The sequence below is a fragment of the Candida dubliniensis genome, chromosome 5 (genome assembly GCF_000026945.1).
Source record: "Candida dubliniensis CD36 chromosome 5, complete sequence".
Lineage (NCBI taxonomy): Eukaryota > Fungi > Ascomycota > Pichiomycetes > Serinales > Debaryomycetaceae > Candida > Candida dubliniensis.
Window position 1 is genome coordinate 885,581 of NC_012864.1, and position 17,673 is coordinate 903,253.

The 17,673-nt window shown below is 31.6% G+C and overlaps 12 protein-coding genes across 12 annotated transcripts; 5 read left to right on the forward strand and 7 right to left on the reverse strand. All coding sequences in view use genetic code 12, as the record gives it.

Moving 5' to 3' along the window:
* Positions 1 to 321: 321 nt before the first annotated feature.
* CD36_53490 (mRNA transport regulator, putative) lies at positions 322 to 3,198 on the reverse strand (the record flags this gene model as incomplete). Its single annotated transcript, XM_002420599.1, has 1 exon — positions 322 to 3,198. The coding sequence occupies one exon, from the start codon at positions 3,196 to 3,198 to the stop codon at positions 322 to 324; it is 2,877 nt and encodes a 958-aa protein (XP_002420644.1).
* A 406-nt stretch (positions 3,199 to 3,604) lies between these two features.
* On the reverse strand, positions 3,605 to 4,744 carry CD36_53500 (NAD(+)-dependent formate dehydrogenase, putative; the record flags this gene model as incomplete). The annotated part of the gene is made up of 1 exon (XM_002420600.1): positions 3,605 to 4,744. One exon carries the CDS (start codon positions 4,742 to 4,744, stop codon positions 3,605 to 3,607), a length of 1,140 nt encoding a protein of 379 aa, XP_002420645.1.
* Positions 4,745 to 6,020: 1,276 nt separating this feature from the next.
* Positions 6,021 to 6,527, reverse strand: CD36_53510 (conserved hypothetical protein; the record flags this gene model as incomplete). Its single annotated transcript, XM_002420601.1, has 1 exon — positions 6,021 to 6,527. A coding segment is annotated over one exon (507 nt), but the record flags the coding sequence as incomplete, so codon positions are not given.
* A 620-nt stretch (positions 6,528 to 7,147) lies between these two features.
* Positions 7,148 to 7,720, forward strand: CD36_53520 (guanylate kinase, putative; the record flags this gene model as incomplete). The annotated part of the gene is made up of 1 exon (XM_002420602.1): positions 7,148 to 7,720. One exon carries the CDS (start codon positions 7,148 to 7,150, stop codon positions 7,718 to 7,720), a length of 573 nt encoding a protein of 190 aa, XP_002420647.1.
* Positions 7,721 to 8,084: 364 nt separating this feature from the next.
* CD36_53530 (hypoxia-induced protein, putative) lies at positions 8,085 to 8,668 on the forward strand (the record flags this gene model as incomplete). The annotated part of the gene is made up of 2 exons (XM_002420603.1): positions 8,085 to 8,128; positions 8,245 to 8,668. 2 exons carry the CDS (start codon positions 8,085 to 8,087, stop codon positions 8,666 to 8,668), a joined length of 468 nt encoding a protein of 155 aa, XP_002420648.1.
* Positions 8,669 to 8,835: 167 nt separating this feature from the next.
* On the reverse strand, positions 8,836 to 9,528 carry CD36_53540 (conserved hypothetical protein; the record flags this gene model as incomplete). The annotated part of the gene is made up of 1 exon (XM_002420604.1): positions 8,836 to 9,528. One exon carries the CDS (start codon positions 9,526 to 9,528, stop codon positions 8,836 to 8,838), a length of 693 nt encoding a protein of 230 aa, XP_002420649.1.
* A 490-nt stretch (positions 9,529 to 10,018) lies between these two features.
* Positions 10,019 to 12,265, reverse strand: CD36_53550 (bud site selection protein, putative; the record flags this gene model as incomplete). Its single annotated transcript, XM_002420605.1, has 1 exon — positions 10,019 to 12,265. The coding sequence occupies one exon, from the start codon at positions 12,263 to 12,265 to the stop codon at positions 10,019 to 10,021; it is 2,247 nt and encodes a 748-aa protein (XP_002420650.1).
* Positions 12,266 to 12,596: 331 nt separating this feature from the next.
* On the reverse strand, positions 12,597 to 13,298 carry CD36_53560 (subunit of TFIID and SAGA complexes, putative; the record flags this gene model as incomplete). Its single annotated transcript, XM_002420606.1, has 1 exon — positions 12,597 to 13,298. The coding sequence occupies one exon, from the start codon at positions 13,296 to 13,298 to the stop codon at positions 12,597 to 12,599; it is 702 nt and encodes a 233-aa protein (XP_002420651.1).
* Positions 13,299 to 13,523: 225 nt separating this feature from the next.
* Positions 13,524 to 14,513, forward strand: CD36_53570 (thiamine pyrophosphokinase, putative; the record flags this gene model as incomplete). Its single annotated transcript, XM_002420607.1, has 1 exon — positions 13,524 to 14,513. One exon carries the CDS (start codon positions 13,524 to 13,526, stop codon positions 14,511 to 14,513), a length of 990 nt encoding a protein of 329 aa, XP_002420652.1.
* Positions 14,514 to 14,871: 358 nt separating this feature from the next.
* CD36_53580 (conserved hypothetical protein) lies at positions 14,872 to 15,240 on the forward strand (the record flags this gene model as incomplete). The annotated part of the gene is made up of 1 exon (XM_002420608.1): positions 14,872 to 15,240. One exon carries the CDS (start codon positions 14,872 to 14,874, stop codon positions 15,238 to 15,240), a length of 369 nt encoding a protein of 122 aa, XP_002420653.1.
* A 343-nt stretch (positions 15,241 to 15,583) lies between these two features.
* CD36_53590 (deoxyribonucleoside triphosphate pyrophosphohydrolase, putative) lies at positions 15,584 to 16,189 on the forward strand (the record flags this gene model as incomplete). The annotated part of the gene is made up of 1 exon (XM_002420609.1): positions 15,584 to 16,189. One exon carries the CDS (start codon positions 15,584 to 15,586, stop codon positions 16,187 to 16,189), a length of 606 nt encoding a protein of 201 aa, XP_002420654.1.
* Positions 16,190 to 16,344: 155 nt separating this feature from the next.
* Positions 16,345 to 17,094, reverse strand: CD36_53600 (uncharacterized protein ydl173w homologue, putative; the record flags this gene model as incomplete). The annotated part of the gene is made up of 1 exon (XM_002420610.1): positions 16,345 to 17,094. One exon carries the CDS (start codon positions 17,092 to 17,094, stop codon positions 16,345 to 16,347), a length of 750 nt encoding a protein of 249 aa, XP_002420655.1.
* Positions 17,095 to 17,673: the final 579 nt, after the last annotated feature.

The window sequence follows — 17,673 nt, forward strand, 5'->3', positions numbered from 1 at the left end:
TACTTCTTTTAGTTGATAACGAATATTATCATCAAATATTATAGTCCAATCTGAACTTAAACAGTCGTACATCCAAGTTTGAGGTTACTTGGTGCATACTCGAAATTGTTGACCCGATGGATTTAATTTTCCTGCATAGTGGGGTTTTGCGTTTATTGAAAATTGCCCACTCACACCCCAATACCACCGACAACATTTGATGAACCTATAAAACCCTAGCTTGTCCATATTTATATACAAAATTCATATATTAACTTCAATGCAGGATATGTAGTATCTATAAAATTTGACGTTGTTCATTTTGGGACTCAGCTTCTCATTTCAAAATTCTGATCTAGGAGTTACATTTCTTCTTGAATACCAATTTATAAAATCTCTCAATGCTGATCTAACTCTTCTGTTGTCTTTATTAGGTAAGGCCACTTTCACTGTATTTAATAATCTACCAGTTTCCTTTTCATTGACATTCGGTAAAGCCTCAACCACTTGTTTAAGCCAACCTAAGGCAATATCGTTATTAGGAACCACAATTAATATTTTCAATATCAAATCATTGGCATCCTGTTGAATATCATTGTGGAACTTGAAAAGAATACCATTCAAAGTAACACGCAATAATTCTCCTCCTTGATTGTCAATCAATAAAAACTGTTGTACAGCCTCCCTCAAAGATGTTGTGTCACCCATATCAAATAATGAAATTGGTGGATGTGGTAACCCCCAAGAAATCAAATCTATCATAAAATGAATACATGATATTATTGGTTCAAATTCATTAACATACGATAATGTCAAGTCGACAACTTTGAAAATATTCTTTAAAATATCAAACTTTGGAATCAATTGGAATGGATAAAACATTAATAAATCATTGATCATATGGAAAAAGTCTTCAATGACATCGGGAATTTGTTTCAATTGTTGTTCATTTTTGGAAAATAATAAATCAAACACAGTCAAAGACTGTTGTAATCCAAATTCATATACGGCATTTTTAATGGCTTCTGTGGAATACTCATCACCAAACTCTCTAATCAAAACCCCGGTGACCCAAATGTAACACCCAAATTGAGTAGATTGTAATCCTTGATGCAAAAGATTAGCTAAATCTGGTAAAATACCACTCAAGAATAACCCAAAAGATTTAATGGCATTTTTCAACAATTTCATACATCTTTCACTAACAATAACAGAAGATCCAAATTTGCTTAAAATCTGAGTGGTCAATGGCCAAATTTTATCAACAAATAAATCAGCAACTGGATACTTTGGCTTTTCCCAATCAGAATCAGGACATTTTAAAACTTCAATAAATATACTGATAACTTCAATCTGATCAGCAATCAATTTGTTTATTTCATCAGTTGCAGTCTCTGTCAAAACCTTAGTCAAATAATTCATTGTTGGTTCAATGAACATCTCTGTGGTCTTGTACAAGTTCGCTTCAGGAACTTTAGCAATAACATGAGCTAAACCATCAGCTAATTCATAATTTGATTCCAAATCCATTTGATCTTTCACTTGTCCGTACAACATGTATAATTGCTCCAAATAATTGACAAGCAATGCAGAACAATCTTGGCAGAAATACATCAATGCATGAGATGTGGCCATAATAATATCGTTATTCTTATCAGCCACTTCAAACCCTTTGGTAATGTAATTCAATTGTGGTTCCAAAAATTCAGGATGCTTGGATGTCCATTCAGTGTATCTGCCTAAAACTAAAGTAGCCGCATATCTAATTTTTGGATGTTCTGGCAATTGAACCAAATAAGACATAATTGTAGGCAAAATGGTTTTTTCTTTCAATGGAACTTCTTTGGCCATGGTTCTCATTGAAAATAAAGGTGCTTCCAAATATTGCCATTGCCCCTGAGAATTGGAAATTATATTTTGAATTTGTTCAAATGGTACTTGTAATGCCTTGGTGGCTCCAGCAACTGCACAACAATCTTTCAACACATCACCCATTTCGTATCTAAACTCTTTGAATTTATCTTCTTGTTCTTTGTCACCGTTAAACAAATCATTATCATTACTGCTTATTGGATACGTCAAATGTTTAATGATCACCGTGATTAATTGTAAATAAATATCACTGAATTCAACTTTGGACTCTTGGAATTTAGGCAATGTGATCAATTGTTTCAATTGATACCAAAATTGGAAAGTATATTTGACAATATCCAAATCTTCCTCGTATTTTGTGCATTCTAAGATAATCAATACTAAAGGCTTAAAATGGGCCGGGTTCTTGCCAATCAAGACGTGCCATGACTCACCACACTCAACGTATAATCTAGTTAAACCATCCATATAATCTGGATCCTCCAATTTTTCGGGCGTATTTTCATGCATATATTTGTTTAATTGTAAAACCTGCTGATACAAGGCATCAATGATTTCATAATTATCGATATCTCTAGTCTCACGAATGATGGTGACTAAACATTCAATAGCCTTTTCAAATGTTTGATCATTGGATAAACTTTGAAATACTAAAGAAACCAAAGAGTTTACTTGCAAAACTTGTTCCACAGCACATTCTTTAATCCAACCATTTAGACAATCTAAAATGGAGGAATTTAAAGATGCATTGTTACTGGTATTTGATTCTGTCAAATTTTTCAAAATCATCATAACTTGTTCAACATTATCAGAAATCAATTCTTGAGTTCTTTGATTAAATTCGGAATCAGTTAAATTGGTCTTTTTCACGTCTGATAATTCTTCAGGTAAGATCTTTAAAAACTCTAGTAAAACAGGTAATAAAGTTTCCAGTGACGACAATTTATTAATAATTTCTGAAAGTGCATTTCTCCAAGATAAATATTGTAATGCAAAATGAGATAATGCAATGGATAATTGGGTACGGATCAATTTTTGATTTGGGGCAGTGTATTTACCTAATATATCCAATAATGAGTTTTTCAAATTTTCAAAATTCGATTCGGGAAACTGTGCTGATAGATCATAAATGATTTTCGATCGTAATGTTTGGGCAGCAAATACTTTCAATTGAATATTTGCATTGTCATCATCATTATTTAAGATTTGATGAACTATATCCCATGCTTGTTGTGACTTTTGGAATTCTTCCAAATAATGGGTCGCCGTCATTTTTTCCTGTTGGGGAACATTGGAATACATTGTCACCAATGCTGAATTTAATTGTGCTATAGTACCAGAAGACATGATGTTGATAATGTTCGTAATAGTAATAATGCTGTTATGGAGATATTCTTGTCTACCTTCTCGTAATCAGGGGTTTAAAAAGAAATCGAATCCACCCTTATTTATGGGAAAAAAATTTTTTTTTTTTCTACTCTATGGAAATCGGTATAAACTAATTCTCTTACACAACTAATCTGATTGTGGCCAATACACGACTGTGTTGATATTATTACGATTGGTAGCCTGGTAATTTTTACTTCTTGACCATGTATTGCTGATTCCTCTAAATTCAGAGGGAGTTGTTCTTACACATATTCTGTTGTTGAATAATATATGAATATTTATTTAAAAGCAAAAAAATACAAATGAATAACACTATGAGTTGGATAGCAGAACTACTTACACACACAAAGATTTTTGAGGTTGTTCATTTTGTGGTTCTTTGACCATAAGCCTTTGTAGCATAATGACCATCAATACAAATAACATCTTGTGGTCTGTACTTGTAAGTCTTATCGAAATACTCAGTCAAAATTTGTTTGACACCATTAGCATATCTAGCTTGAGCATCTAAAGAAGTACCTGAAACATGAACTGTCATAGCATTACCATAATCTTTACCATATGGATTATGCATAGTTCTCCATGGCATATCTTTAGGAGCTGGTTGAACTGGCCAAACATCACCACCATAAGCAATATGACCAGAGTTGACCGCATCAGCAATGGCTTGAGGATCAGTAAGTGCACCTCTTGCGGTGTTGATAACATAAGATCCCTTTTTCATCTTGGAAATCAATTCCTTGTTGAACATACCTTTAGATTTTTCATACAATGGACAATTAAGAGTAACAACATCAGCTTGAGAAACCAAATCTTCCAAGTTTTCAACTCTTTCAATAATGTTATCAACACCATTGAAAAGCTTAGAAGCGGCATTCAACTTGTTAATTGCTTCTTCTGGTAATGGTTGATAATCATAATACAACAATTTCTTAGGGTTAAAGGCAATTAATCTTTCCAAAATTCTGTAACCAATTCTACCAGCACCAATAGTTGCAAAGACTTTATCTTCCATATCAAATTCATCTTTGGCAACAGCAGCAATATCCCAAGTACCTTGAGTAGCTTGAGCGTGACCTTCACCATAGTTTCTAAGTAAAATCAACATAGTCATAATTGCATGTTCAGCAACAGATTGAACATTGGACCCAGTGACTTCCAAAACAGCAATACCTCTTTCGTTAAGAGCATTCAAATCATAATGGTCGGAACCAACACCAGCAGTGACACAAAGTTTCAATTTGGGAGCTTTGGCAATTCTTTCCTTGGTGACATAAGCTGGGAAAAATGGAGTGGTAATAATAATTTCCGCATCCGGTAAGTTTTTATCAAAAGTGGAACTTGGGAAAGGATCTTTATCAGCAGTAGTAACCAATTCATATCCATGTTCTTCAACAAGTTTACGAATACCCAATTCATTTTCAACAGTACCTAATAATCTGGGTTCTTCTTTGGCATGTTTACCACCAGAATAAAGAGCCATTAATACCTTTGGTTTACCCATTTTTGTAAAGTTTTTGTTAGTTGTTAGTTTGTTAATTCAATGAATTTATCAATTGATTAGTGATGAGAGAAAATAAATCCAAAAACATAGAATAATTCTCTTCATATTTATAGATTTTTTTTTTAACTCCACGATTATAGACTTCATTTCCTTACAAAATTTTATGTAAATCAGAGTGATTCAAAGGACTTTCTGGATAGAAGCTTTTAGAAGTTTGACTAAATGTGTTAAAATATCTCGGACTTATGTGTTTTTTTTTTTATGATGTTGTTGAAGAGAGGAGAACTTACAGTGAGGGATTAAGAACCCTTACACCATTTCCACTAAAAAAGACACTTCTAAAAGCTTCTTCCAGATTCACAAAAAAAAGTTTAAAAAGTTATAATTGCTATGATTCTGAAAACTTGATCCACCCACGCATCCCGAATTATGGGCTTTCCTTAAAAGATTCACGAACAGTTCTTCATCTTGAAATATCTAACAATAAATAGATTGCTACTCCATTATGAAGTTCAACTGAACATATCACAACGGATAACAACGAAAATCAATTCCATAAGAAATCACAGCTGTAAGTTATAGACCATTAAATTAATTGATAGCTTTTTGAATCATATCGATCTTGTGGATGTCATCCGAGTTTTTTTTTACATTTGACGAATACCTGGAAATGATTATTTTGGTCCCGCGTAATTTTTCAAATGGGTTTTGTGGGGTCTAAACGTTGATGCGATATATAATGACCAGCTTGAATGTAGTTCAATTAATAAAAACGCCTATTTACTAATTATAACAATATAAATTACTTTATCGAAATGAGCCATTTTAGAGATTTGTATATCCGAAGTTTATAGTAAATTTTGGTTGCAAAGTTACAAGCAAATATTTTAGTACAGAAGAATGATGCGTGAAATAGTATGAGATTGCACTATTTGAAATATCATTTACGCAGTAAAACTAAGTTAATGCTAAAGATATAGTTGTCGAAAGAATGTTTTATTGTAATATCGATTGAGTGAATTATTATTGAACCAAAATGTGGCAATACTTACAATACACAATACACTTATCAATTAAGTCTTCTTTGTTTTTCAGAAAGATCAATATTATGTGTTGAATTCTCCCGGAATACGAACAGATCAATACGATCTTTCCCAATTGCCCTTGAACGCTCTTGTAAGTCAATTAGGGTACTCATTATCTTGCCGAATTCATGGTTATCTGGATATGGCATAGGCAAGGTGCTTATTGGTGGCAATTTAATAGCAACTCTGCCTTAGTTATTCTCCAAAGTATCTTCTTCTCTCTTCCTCTTGTGCGTTTCCCGATACAGGGAACTAGATACATTAGAGGGGGTTTCCAGCATATCTGTTAATGAGGGCAAAAGATCAGCCATTTTAATTGTAATTGGCCCTGTGTCCATCGTCTTGCATTTGGATATATCATCGAAACCACTCCTATTATATTGATAACCAATTCTATGTTTGTTAAAACGAGTACGAGAAAGTCCCACATTCGTTCTTTTGTTGTAACCGCTTGTCTCAGCAACATAAGTATCCAACAGAGGATCGTAATGATCACCAGTGAGAAAGTTAATCTCAACATAGCCGTTGTTTTTTCTTGAATAGCCATCACGAAGGGTAGGTTCGCCATCTTTTATATTGAAATAATATAAGATTTCATAACGAACGTGGTCAGGCAACAATCCAATCTCATCAATTGAATCGGAATTATCCGTAATTTCATTCACTGGACTTGCATCTAATAAAGATGAGATTGGAATTGTTGTAATATTAAATAACGGTTTGGTCCCATTGTGTTTATTGGTTTATTCACTGGATTGTTGTACCAAGTTGTTAGCAATACCGTTCTAAAAGAGTTGTTGGTAGGAAACAAAGGGACAAAAAGACACACCTTCTGACCGCCGTTTGCGAACAAATCGCCATGATGGGGGAGCACACCATGCACACCAAGAAGACAGAGCCAACACCAGTAAAGTAGCTCTACGTGTACTTAATAAGATGCAAAATACTATTTTTAATATGATTTCTAAGTTCTTAGTATTAATGTGTGAGGCTTATTCTAGTAAACTCGTGGAACAACACTTCCACCAACAACCTAGCTAATTTAGTGTAATTAAGCTAACGTCTCTACGAATCTTGTTTAGTTTTGTTTAGTATGGCATCATTCATATTCTTCCCATTGTGGCACAAAAGAAACAAAAAGAAATTAAAGAAAACATTATAAAAAAAAAAAATAAAAAAAGTTTTTCGTGTCAATTTTCACTAAAATCAACAAAGAAGTATTTATATATATATACACTTACCTATATATATGTTCAACATTCTTAGGAGAAATATTTTCCATATTCATAGACATTCATTTTTATTAAATTATAGAGCCATGTCATCATCTGCAAATAGACCAATAGTTATTTCCGGTCCTTCAGGTACTGGTAAATCAACTTTATTGAAAAAATTATTTGCTGAATATCCTGATAGATTTGGATTTTCAGTTTCCAACACCACCAGAAAACCAAGACCTGGTGAAGTTGATGGGAAAGATTATAATTTTAGTACAGTTGAAGAATTTAAAAAATTAATTGATGAAAACAAATTTATTGAATGGGCCCAATTTTCTGGTAATTATTATGGTACGACAATTAAAGCTGTGAAAGATGTTGCTGAACAAGGTAGAACTTGTTTATTGGATATTGATATGCAAGGGGTCAAATCAGTTAAGAAGACTGATTTGAATGCCAGATATCTTTTTATAAGTCCTCCATCTATTGAAGAATTGAAAAGTCGATTGACAGGTAGAGGAACTGAAACTGAAGACAGTTTACAAAAAAGAATTGCTGCTGCTTCTGATGAAATGGAATATGCCCAAACTGGTGCTCATGATAAAATAATTGTTAATGATGATTTGGATAAAGCTTATGCTGAATTTAAGAAATTTATCGTTGATGAACAATAAATAAATGTAATATAGTGTTGAGTGTTGTGTATTTTAGAACATTAGAGATAATTAGTAATCAATTTCGAACAATTTAAGATAAGCTCACTTGTAGAGTTGGTAATGTATATATTGCTCTTGACCATAGTTTCTGGTAGACAATAAGTCCTTGAATTCAATCTATCGACCTTTTCCGAGCTTGGATCATTGAAAAATAGCTCATATTGATTTTGTTCGAATCCCGCATATTCTTATCGAAGCAAATCGTACCATGAAAAAAGAAAAATGTTAAATTAAAAAAAAATAAAAAATTATTCAATTCCTGACTCTATCTTTTATTCCACATACACCCATCCACACAACCTAGATATATACAAAGCAAACCATGTCCGTTAGACTTCCATCATCCATGTCATATGGAGAAGAAGAGTATGTACAGAAATTTCTGCCAAGTTCTTTTCTTAGGTACAAAAAGAGCATTTGTAGGTGTTGCCGGGGTTTGAACATGAATCATTACCATATACTAACACAAGCCCTTTAACTAGAGAACCAGATGTTCTTCAAAAAATGTGGGAGAAATCTAAACAACAACCATTTGTACCTTTGGGATCTTTATTAACTGCTGGAGCAGTATTATTAGCAGCCAGATCTATGAAACGAGGAGAAAAGTTGAAAACACAAAGATATTTCCGTTATCGTATAGGATTTCAATTGGCTACTTTAGTGGCATTAGTTGGTGGTGGGTTTTATTATGGTACTGAAACATCAGAACATAAACAAATTAGAGAAGACAAATTAAGAGAAAAGGCTAAGCAAAGAGAAAAATTATGGATTGAAGAATTGGAAAGAAGAGATTCCATCATACAGGCAAGAAAACAAAGATTAGAAGAAAGTAAGAAAGAATTACGTGAATTAGCCAAACAAGGTTTCATTGAGGAGAAAGAATCCAATGACGAAAAAGAGGATTAAAGGAGATTTTGGTTTGTTGTTATTATTGTTAATGAATTATTTATGATTAACTATTCCCAAATGAAAGTAATGATTTCATATTTTTGATTTTATCGTTCATACTATATATTATTATGTACATAGTTTGTATATGAACATATTCTATAAGCTTTGATATCTTTATCTATTCATTTACGTTTAGTAATATCAACAATAACAGAGTTTTCCAAATCCACATAAAAATCAAAATCTAACTTTTCATTATTATTATTGTCATTATCAATTTCAAATTCATCTCTTATTACCACAACAGTATCATTATGTAAATTCTTCAAATAAGTACTTATTTCATAACTTGATTCTTGTCCTAATTTATTCAATATAATGGCATCATAGTTGGTAGTAAATTTATCTTCTGAAATTTCATTTATAGTATCATAAATGACAGAATCATTATCTATTTCTATCTTTTCCTCGTCGTCGTCTTTACTGAGACATAGTACTTTACCATTATGGAAATCCTTTACTACATCATTCAAAACTAATTTAGTTTCCACTGCATCCGGTTCTGGTGTTGGTGAGATTGGAGTAATTGGAAGCTTAGAAATCAAACGACGCGGTGGTGGAGGAGATGGTCTTTCTTGTTGCTGTACGGAATCAGTAGAAAAGTTTGAGCCAATCCCAAGTGAATAGACCAGTGGTGATGGAGATGGTAAAACCCTTAAATTTGTGCTCTTCAAGGTTGTTACATGGTTCAAAGATTTTGATACTTCATATTTCTCTTGTTCTTCTATCGACAGGAAGGGAAATGATGGAATTGTTCGTTTTTGTTTATGGTCAAGATGACTTTGAAACATTGATAATCTTTGGTTAGCATACATGATGGGATGTTGTTTGTTTGTTTGTTTGTTTGTTTGTCAGTTCTTGAATAGATGTATATATAAAAATTTAGAAACTTCTATGGTTTCGAATAGTATAAATGTAGAAGAACAAAGATTTATACAAAGAATAAATTGTTTTATCAAATCTACCACCAAGAATGATATTGTTTTGCAATGAACTCTTGAAATTATTCAAAAGCACGTGACTTGATAACGAACTAAAAAATTTATTTTCTGATTTCGCAATTCATGCAACCTTACTTAAAACTCTGTAAAGGTTATTATTATTATAAAATAAATATTATTATTAATAAAATCAAATTCTATATTAAAGTAAGAAAGTAAGAAACAAAGAAAGAAAAAAAAACAACAAAACACATGAATACCAATTATTAATTAATTACTGTTATTCCAAAAAACCTTCCAACTTTCTAATGTTCAAATTTCAATGGAAAATATAGCAAAGTATAAAACTCCGTATTTATGTGTTTTATTCATCAGCATTGTGAAGATTATACAATTTGATATAATCATTATCTAAATCTGTCATCATCTCAATTATCCCGTGATTACTAATGTGATCATTCGAAGTGTTACTAGTTGAGGTTGATGATGATGATGTTTTGGCTTCACTATAGAGTGCTGTCACTGAAGAATTGATTTTAACCGACCCTTCCCAAGCAACCAAATCACTTAATGTCAATAATAAAAATGAAGAAAAATCAGAATACCATCTATGATTCCAAACAAGCAATTTGATAATACTTTCCAATATTTTTTCATTTAATTGATTCATCATTTTTGTATAACTATGAATAAATGTTGAGCTTTGATTGGAAGAATTTTTCGATAATAATTTCGATCGTTCCATAAGATAATATTTTAACAATTCACGTTGTGATTTGGCAGAAAATCTTCCACTTAATGCATTGGCAAATGCAATTGAACCTTCTTTGAAATGTTTTAATCTAAATGCAATACTTCCCAAAATTTCCCATTCCAATGTAGTTTTTTTATATTCCATTTGTTGGGCTTGGAAATGTAAAGATTCTGCTTGCCACATTGTGTAAGCACGTAAATCTTCATATAATAACATAAAAAGATTATCTAACCATCTTTCACATAATCTTTTCTTTCTAAACTCGTCATCATATGAAACATTAGAAGTAGTGTCTTCAGTGTCGTTAGATGGACCTGGTGATTTGATAGCAACAGTGGAGGCAGCATCAGAATCTGGTGGAGATGTAGTATTGGCAGTCGCCGATGTAGTTGGTGGTGCTTCAGTGCCATTATTAGCAGTTGAAGTTGTAGAGTTCTTACGTGTCTGGGACCCATTAACCCCAACCCCAACCCCAGTGGCAGAACTTTGTCGATCTTTACGATACTCTTCCTCCATCACAAAAACTTTTGCACGATATTTTAATAATGATTCCCATCCAGTCTTTACCACAATCTCAGTCAATAAATCATAAGCTTTAGCAAAAGTAGATTTCAAATTCCCTGCTGGTAAATTGACTAAAGATGGATCTAAATTTCTTTGTTCATAACTGATTTCATTACTCTGTAAATTAGATACTTGATCTAAAGTTACATCTGTTGGTGAAGGTAAATGTAAATCATCATTAGATTTAATTGGTACTACTCTTTTCAAAAAATATTTCTCCTTATGAGAATTCATTGGACATGAATTTAATGTCAACAAAGCGTTTTCAAAATCTCCTAATTTAGTATAAATTTGAACTAATATGGCCCAAGTTTTAAAATCAGATGGAGATGATTTCACTGCTTGTTTAGCCAATTCTAATGCCAATTCAGGTTTTTTCTTTTCCAAACAAAATTCTGCTTGTAAAACCAATAAATCAGAATCTCTTCTATTTTCTTGAATTCCTTGATTCATAGTTTTAACTGCTTCAATTTCATCTTGTTTTAAAAGTTGTAATTTAGCGATTAAAGAAATCACACTTGGTTCAACTTTATGTAACTTTTGCAAAACTTCAATACCACGATCATAACTTTGAGTCAATTGAATAACTTTAATAAATCCATCAACCAAATAATTATTGATTATAGTAGGTTGAGGAATTTCAACATTACAACCCAATTTAACTCCTTGGAAAAACAATTGTTCAAAAGCTAATAAGAAATTATTTAATAATTCTTTTGATGTGATTCCATTATTAAAAGGATTAATCTTTCTAACTTCAACTAATCCACCAACTTTATTCACTTCATCACCATCTTCACTTTCTAAAACAGCTCTAACAATCGATGTAAGAAAAGTTTCAGACCATAATTTATCCAATTCTTCATCAGTTAATTTATCATTTATTAATTTACCATCTTGACCAATAATTTGCATTTCAAATTTCCCTGGGATATGTACTGTAACTCTTAAATCAATTTTTGAAAAAGCATTAAAAGTACAATAAGTCAATTCAGGTACTTTCCAATGTTTCTTTTCACCAAACCAATATTGCAGTTTATTTGTCATTAAATTGGCAATATTTTGTAAATGAGCAGCAATTGATGCTGTATTTGAAGTATCAACTCCTGTAAAATATAAAAAAGTTCCAATTTCATTTTCACGTTTAGCATTGACAGAATATTTATGAATATTACATAAATCTGGTGGTCCCAATTCTATAAATTGAGGTAATCTAGCAGTTCTTTCAATCAAACATGCACCTGGATATTCTTCTTTAACTTCAGGAATTGATGATAATGTTGGAGGTAGCATGGTAGGTTTGGCTAATACAAATACACTTTAATTGTAAGTTTGATGTTGAAGTGGTTGTTGTTCACGTTGTTGTTGTCCTCTTTTTTTTTTTTTTTTTCTGATTTGTTGTTGTGTTTGATTTCGTCCCGCAAAGGTTTCTTTTTTTTTTTTTTTTTTTTTTTTCATTATGTCAGCATTAATAGTTAATAGCATAGCCATTTACAATTCTATTTAGTTTAGGTATGAATCAACCGACTTTCCTTTCCATTTTTGTTTATAATCGTATAATTTACTAGTACTATTGTTACATAACGTATATATATATATAAATATACAACATCTTTTTTAATCTCTATTTAGTTTTCAATTTCTTATTCTTTTGTTGCAGCAGTTGATTATTAACATTATCTTCATCAGGTTCATCATAAATACTATCCCAATCTTTAGCAGTTAAGCAATATTTTTCTGGAGGTAAATTTAACCCCCATCTTGGAATAACTGGTGGTAATGGTCGACTATTTCTTTCTTGAGCTAATTCCAATAACAATTCTTTAGGAGGAACTGGTTTGAATTGATAATTACTTCGAGCTGCAATTGCTAATCTTATATCATCAGTATTAACGGTAGCATTGGTATTTGAATTCAAATTTGTATTGGTATTAATGGGTTTGGAATGATCATTATATACAAGGGCATCCTTTAAAACTGATTTTGTATATCTATGAGCAAAATCCATTAGTTGTAGTGGCACATGATCTTGATAATTGTGAACTGCATGAGTGGCAAAGATTAAATGAAGAAGTCTGACATCTCTTGGAATGATCTTTTCTTTCTTTTCTTGTGGTTGTTGAGATGCTTGAGTGTTGTCGTTATTGTTGTTGTTGTTGTTGTTGTTGTTGTTGTTGTTGTTGTTGTTGGTAGTGCTAGAGGTTGGTGGTGGTGGTGGGGCATTAGTGGATACTGAAGTAGACGCAGCTGGTTTGTTTGTATCTTTAATTGATTGATCACCATTCGACGTTGATGGACGGATATCTTCCGGTGCCGGCACACTCATTGTTTAATGTAGCAGCAACTGATGGTATTAAGGAATTGAACCAGTTCTCATTTTTTTTTTTTTTTTGGTGTGGGTTTTCAATTTTCAACAAATTTCTCACATTTCTGTTCTGTTCTGGTGTGGTTTTTGCCTTGGTTTATCTTTAGTCCGTTTTAGTTCAAACCACCACCATCATCACCACCACTTACTATCACAAGACAAAAAAAAAAAAGAGGCATTAAATGGATGGGAACTATGTCACAAGAATCAGCATTAATAGAACAAGTAATTGAACAACCTGATAGTTTGGTAATTTCTCCACCTTCAGACTTATCATCATATAATCATATCCAACCATTTGTATATCTCGAAGGCGATAATGACAATGACAGTAAGACAACTACATCACAAACCAATCACAATGTTTTACTTATTTTGAATCAAAAAATCACCATTGATTTGATATCATTATGGAACAAATGTGAAATCATAGTATGTGCTGATGGAGGAGCTGATAGTTTATATGAATATTTTAGCAACAACAACAACAATCATCATCACCCAAATTTACAACGAAGTGATTATATACCCGATTATATAGTTGGTGATTTTGATTCAATTTCTCCTGATGTGAAAGCATATTATCAATCACATGGAAGTAAGACCATTCGTCAATCGAGTGAATATTATAATGATTTCACCAAATCAATACATTGTATTCAATTACATTATCAATTAAATCATGAGAATGGAAATTGGTTTGAATCTGTTAATAATGTCGATGGATTAGCTAAATTATGGGACAGTTTAGATCATACTAATCGTGGTATTGATATTACAATATATGTTCTTAATGCCATTGGTGGAAGGTTTGATCAAACAGTGCAATCAATTAATCAATTATATATAATGAATAAAATTTATCCTACAGTTACAGTATTTTTCATAACTGTTAATGATATAATTTTCTTATTGAAAAAGGGAGTCAATTATGTTAGTTTTACCAATAGATTGACTTTCCATAAAGATGATGGATTACCACCAACATGTGGATTATTACCATTAAGTAATTCAACACCTATTGTACTAACTAGTTATGGATTGAAATATGATATGAGAAATTGGAAAACTGAAATGTCGGGGAAAGTTAGTTCAAGTAATCGAATTAGTGGTGAAACAGGGTTTATTGTTGAATGTTCTGATGATATTGTTATGAATATTGAGATTGATGTTTGAATATGACTAAAATACCATTTTTTATAGATTATATAAGATTTTTTTTTATTTTTTTTGATAGATGTATACATGTATGATTATTAAAGAATTGGAGTTTATAGTGGTTTACAATTACTTGAGATGATTGTGGTGATGGATACTTCTCTTATGATAGTTTTGCAATCAAATCCTGTATATAAACTATGGTGGTTTTGAAAATTTTCTAACCAAACAAAAACAAGTCCAACGCCCAACCCAAGAGAGGAAGGAATAAAAAAAAAAAAAAAAAAATTTCGTATTCAATCTAAAAGAGCATTTGATCAATTAGTTAGTTACCCACCCACCCGAAGCCTAACCTATTATTGATCTTTTGAAAATCATGCTTAGATCAATACTTAGATTCCCACCAAAATTGACTATTGGGGTGTCAGTATTCAAACAATTTGCTTCTACTACCACCACTGCCACCACCACCATCAGCAGAACAGTATTTCAAAGACCTACCATACTAGCATCTACTTCCACAACATCCAATTCATTATTATTCCAATATAATAGACCACACACCGTTAATTTCCAGTCATTTATAGAACAAAAAGAATATGATTTAGATACGGTTGAAGACGATGATAGTAATACTATGCATGCATTATCGGTTTTAAGAAAAAGAAGATTGAAAATGAAGAAACATAAATATAAGAAAAGAAGAAAGGCTCAAAGAGCATTAAGAAAAAGATTAGGTAAATAAAGGACCCCATAGAAAGATAGGTTTGAAATGTTGATGAATTAGATTAATGGACTTGGAGAGGAGATTAGTGTTTCTTAGGTTAATATTGTAGATGTATATATGTATATTGCATATTCTATTCTTTTCTGTAAATATTTAAATGGTAATTAAACATATATATTCAATGGATTTTTGTTATAGGTAGAAATCAATTAGTCATATATCTGTTGACTAATTGGTAGTAGTTTATGAACCTGATATTTGGTGGGAAAGAAAAAAAAAAAAAAAAAAAAAAAAAGACAAATGAGAAAGACTTTGAAAAACTCATTATCTCCATATATATATCAACTTTATTCTTTTAATCATGTCTACAATTACATTTGTTACTGGTAATGCTAATAAATTAAAAGAAGTAATTGCAATTTTGGCCACTTCGGGAACTGACTCGTCGTCTTCCTCTTCTTCAGAATCTAGTAATAAAGTTGGCAAGTTCACCATTACTAATCAATCAGTCGATCTTGATGAAGTTCAAGGAACAATTGAACAAGTAACTATTCATAAAGCTCAAGCTGCTGCTAAAGTGATTAATGGACCAGTATTGGTTGAAGATACATGTCTTGGATTCAATGCATATAATGATTTACCAGGACCATATATCAAATGGTTTGTTCAATCAATTGGATTAAGTGGATTAGTAAAGATGTTGATTGGATTTGAAGATAAACTGGCTAAAGCTATTTGTACATTTGGATATTGTGAAGGACCTGGTAATGAAGTTAAGATTTTCCAAGGTATTACTAAAGGTAAAATTGTGGAAAGTAGAGGACCCACTAATTTTGGATGGGATTCAGTTTTCCAACCTAATGGATTTGAACAAACATATGCTGAAATGGATAAAAAAGTGAAGAATTCAATTAGTCATAGATATAAAGCATTAGATAAAGTTAGAGATTATTTATTATCCCAATAAATAAATAGGTTGGTATATTACAAAAGTAAGAATAATGTTCAGAATACATTTAAGAAACAAAAAAAAAAAAAAAAGACAAGACATTTGTTTCTTGTAAATTCATCATTAAATATATTTGTTATTAAGTATAAGAAAGGTACAGGTGGGAAGGTCTTCTATGTGAATATCTCTTTTATTTTACCTAAAAATCCATGTTTCTTTTTAACCTTTTTCTCCGGTTGAGAAGTCACGGTATATAATTCCGGCACTATGGCACCATTACCACCACTACCACCACCATTGCCATCTTTTTGACTATCTGTAGATCTACTTTTAGAAATGACATTACCAAATCCACCTCTACCTACACTGAATGATTTATTTGATGTTATAGCATAAAGATCATCTTTTGGTGATGCTGGTTCTCCATCAACATCCTGTAGTTTTCTAGTTAATTCAGGATCATCATTATTTACCATATTACCATATCCGCCTCGACCAGTGGAAACTTTAGCTGTGTGTAAATGAGGAGTATTAGAACCTTGGGGGATTAAAGTTGGTGAAGGTAATTGATCTGAAGTTTTTATATTACCAGCACCACCTCTACCAGTGGAATAATATACTCGTTTATTCTGTGATGTTACTTTTTGAAGTGGTGTTCCATCGTCATTTGATTGTTGTGGGGAAAATGTTTTGGACTTTTGCGGAGTTAGAACATTATTTTCTGATGTTTTATTTTTATTGGAATGTATATTACCAGCACCTCCTCTACCTGTAGAATATGCCATTATAGAAAAGGATATAGATATGTGATGGTATAAAAGAGAAGTAGTAAAAAGAAATGATAGAAAACTTGGGAAACTTGATTTTGGAAAAGAAAAGAAAAGAATAATGAAAACTGTGGGTAGGTGGGTAGTGAACGGCATTTATCAAAACAGAGACAGAGAGAGAGAAAGAGAAAGAGAGAGAGAAAAAAAAAAAATAAAAATCTTAACAGTCATAAATTTAATTAAAGTAGGGCAAACCACACGACCATAGTTGTTTATCAATTTCTATTATACAACGCCCAAGGCCAAGATTATCAATGTGCTGAGGAATTCTTGTTTCTGGACAATTCTGATTATCAGATAATTGAAATATGTATAGTCTTCTTTTCTACTTGTATATCGTTTGAGTCATTATTATTGTAGTTCCTTTGATATAAAACTATGGCTCAAACCAAACTGGACATTTATCACCGAATTTTTTTTTTTTTTTTTTTTTTGCTCTCAAATTGATAAGCAAAGAAAATGGAGGAAGAAGAAGAAGATATGAAAAGAAAAAAAAATTTCTTTGCCTTGAATCATATCATCATCATGAGTTTTGTTTATATTTATCTCTCTTGTTTAATCAGTAACCAATTAAAATCAGAATCAAATTGGTATTTTATTTTATTTTATTTGTTATCTCTCTTAATTGTTTCATATTGATTATAGTACTTATTCAAACAATTAATTTTTCCAGAT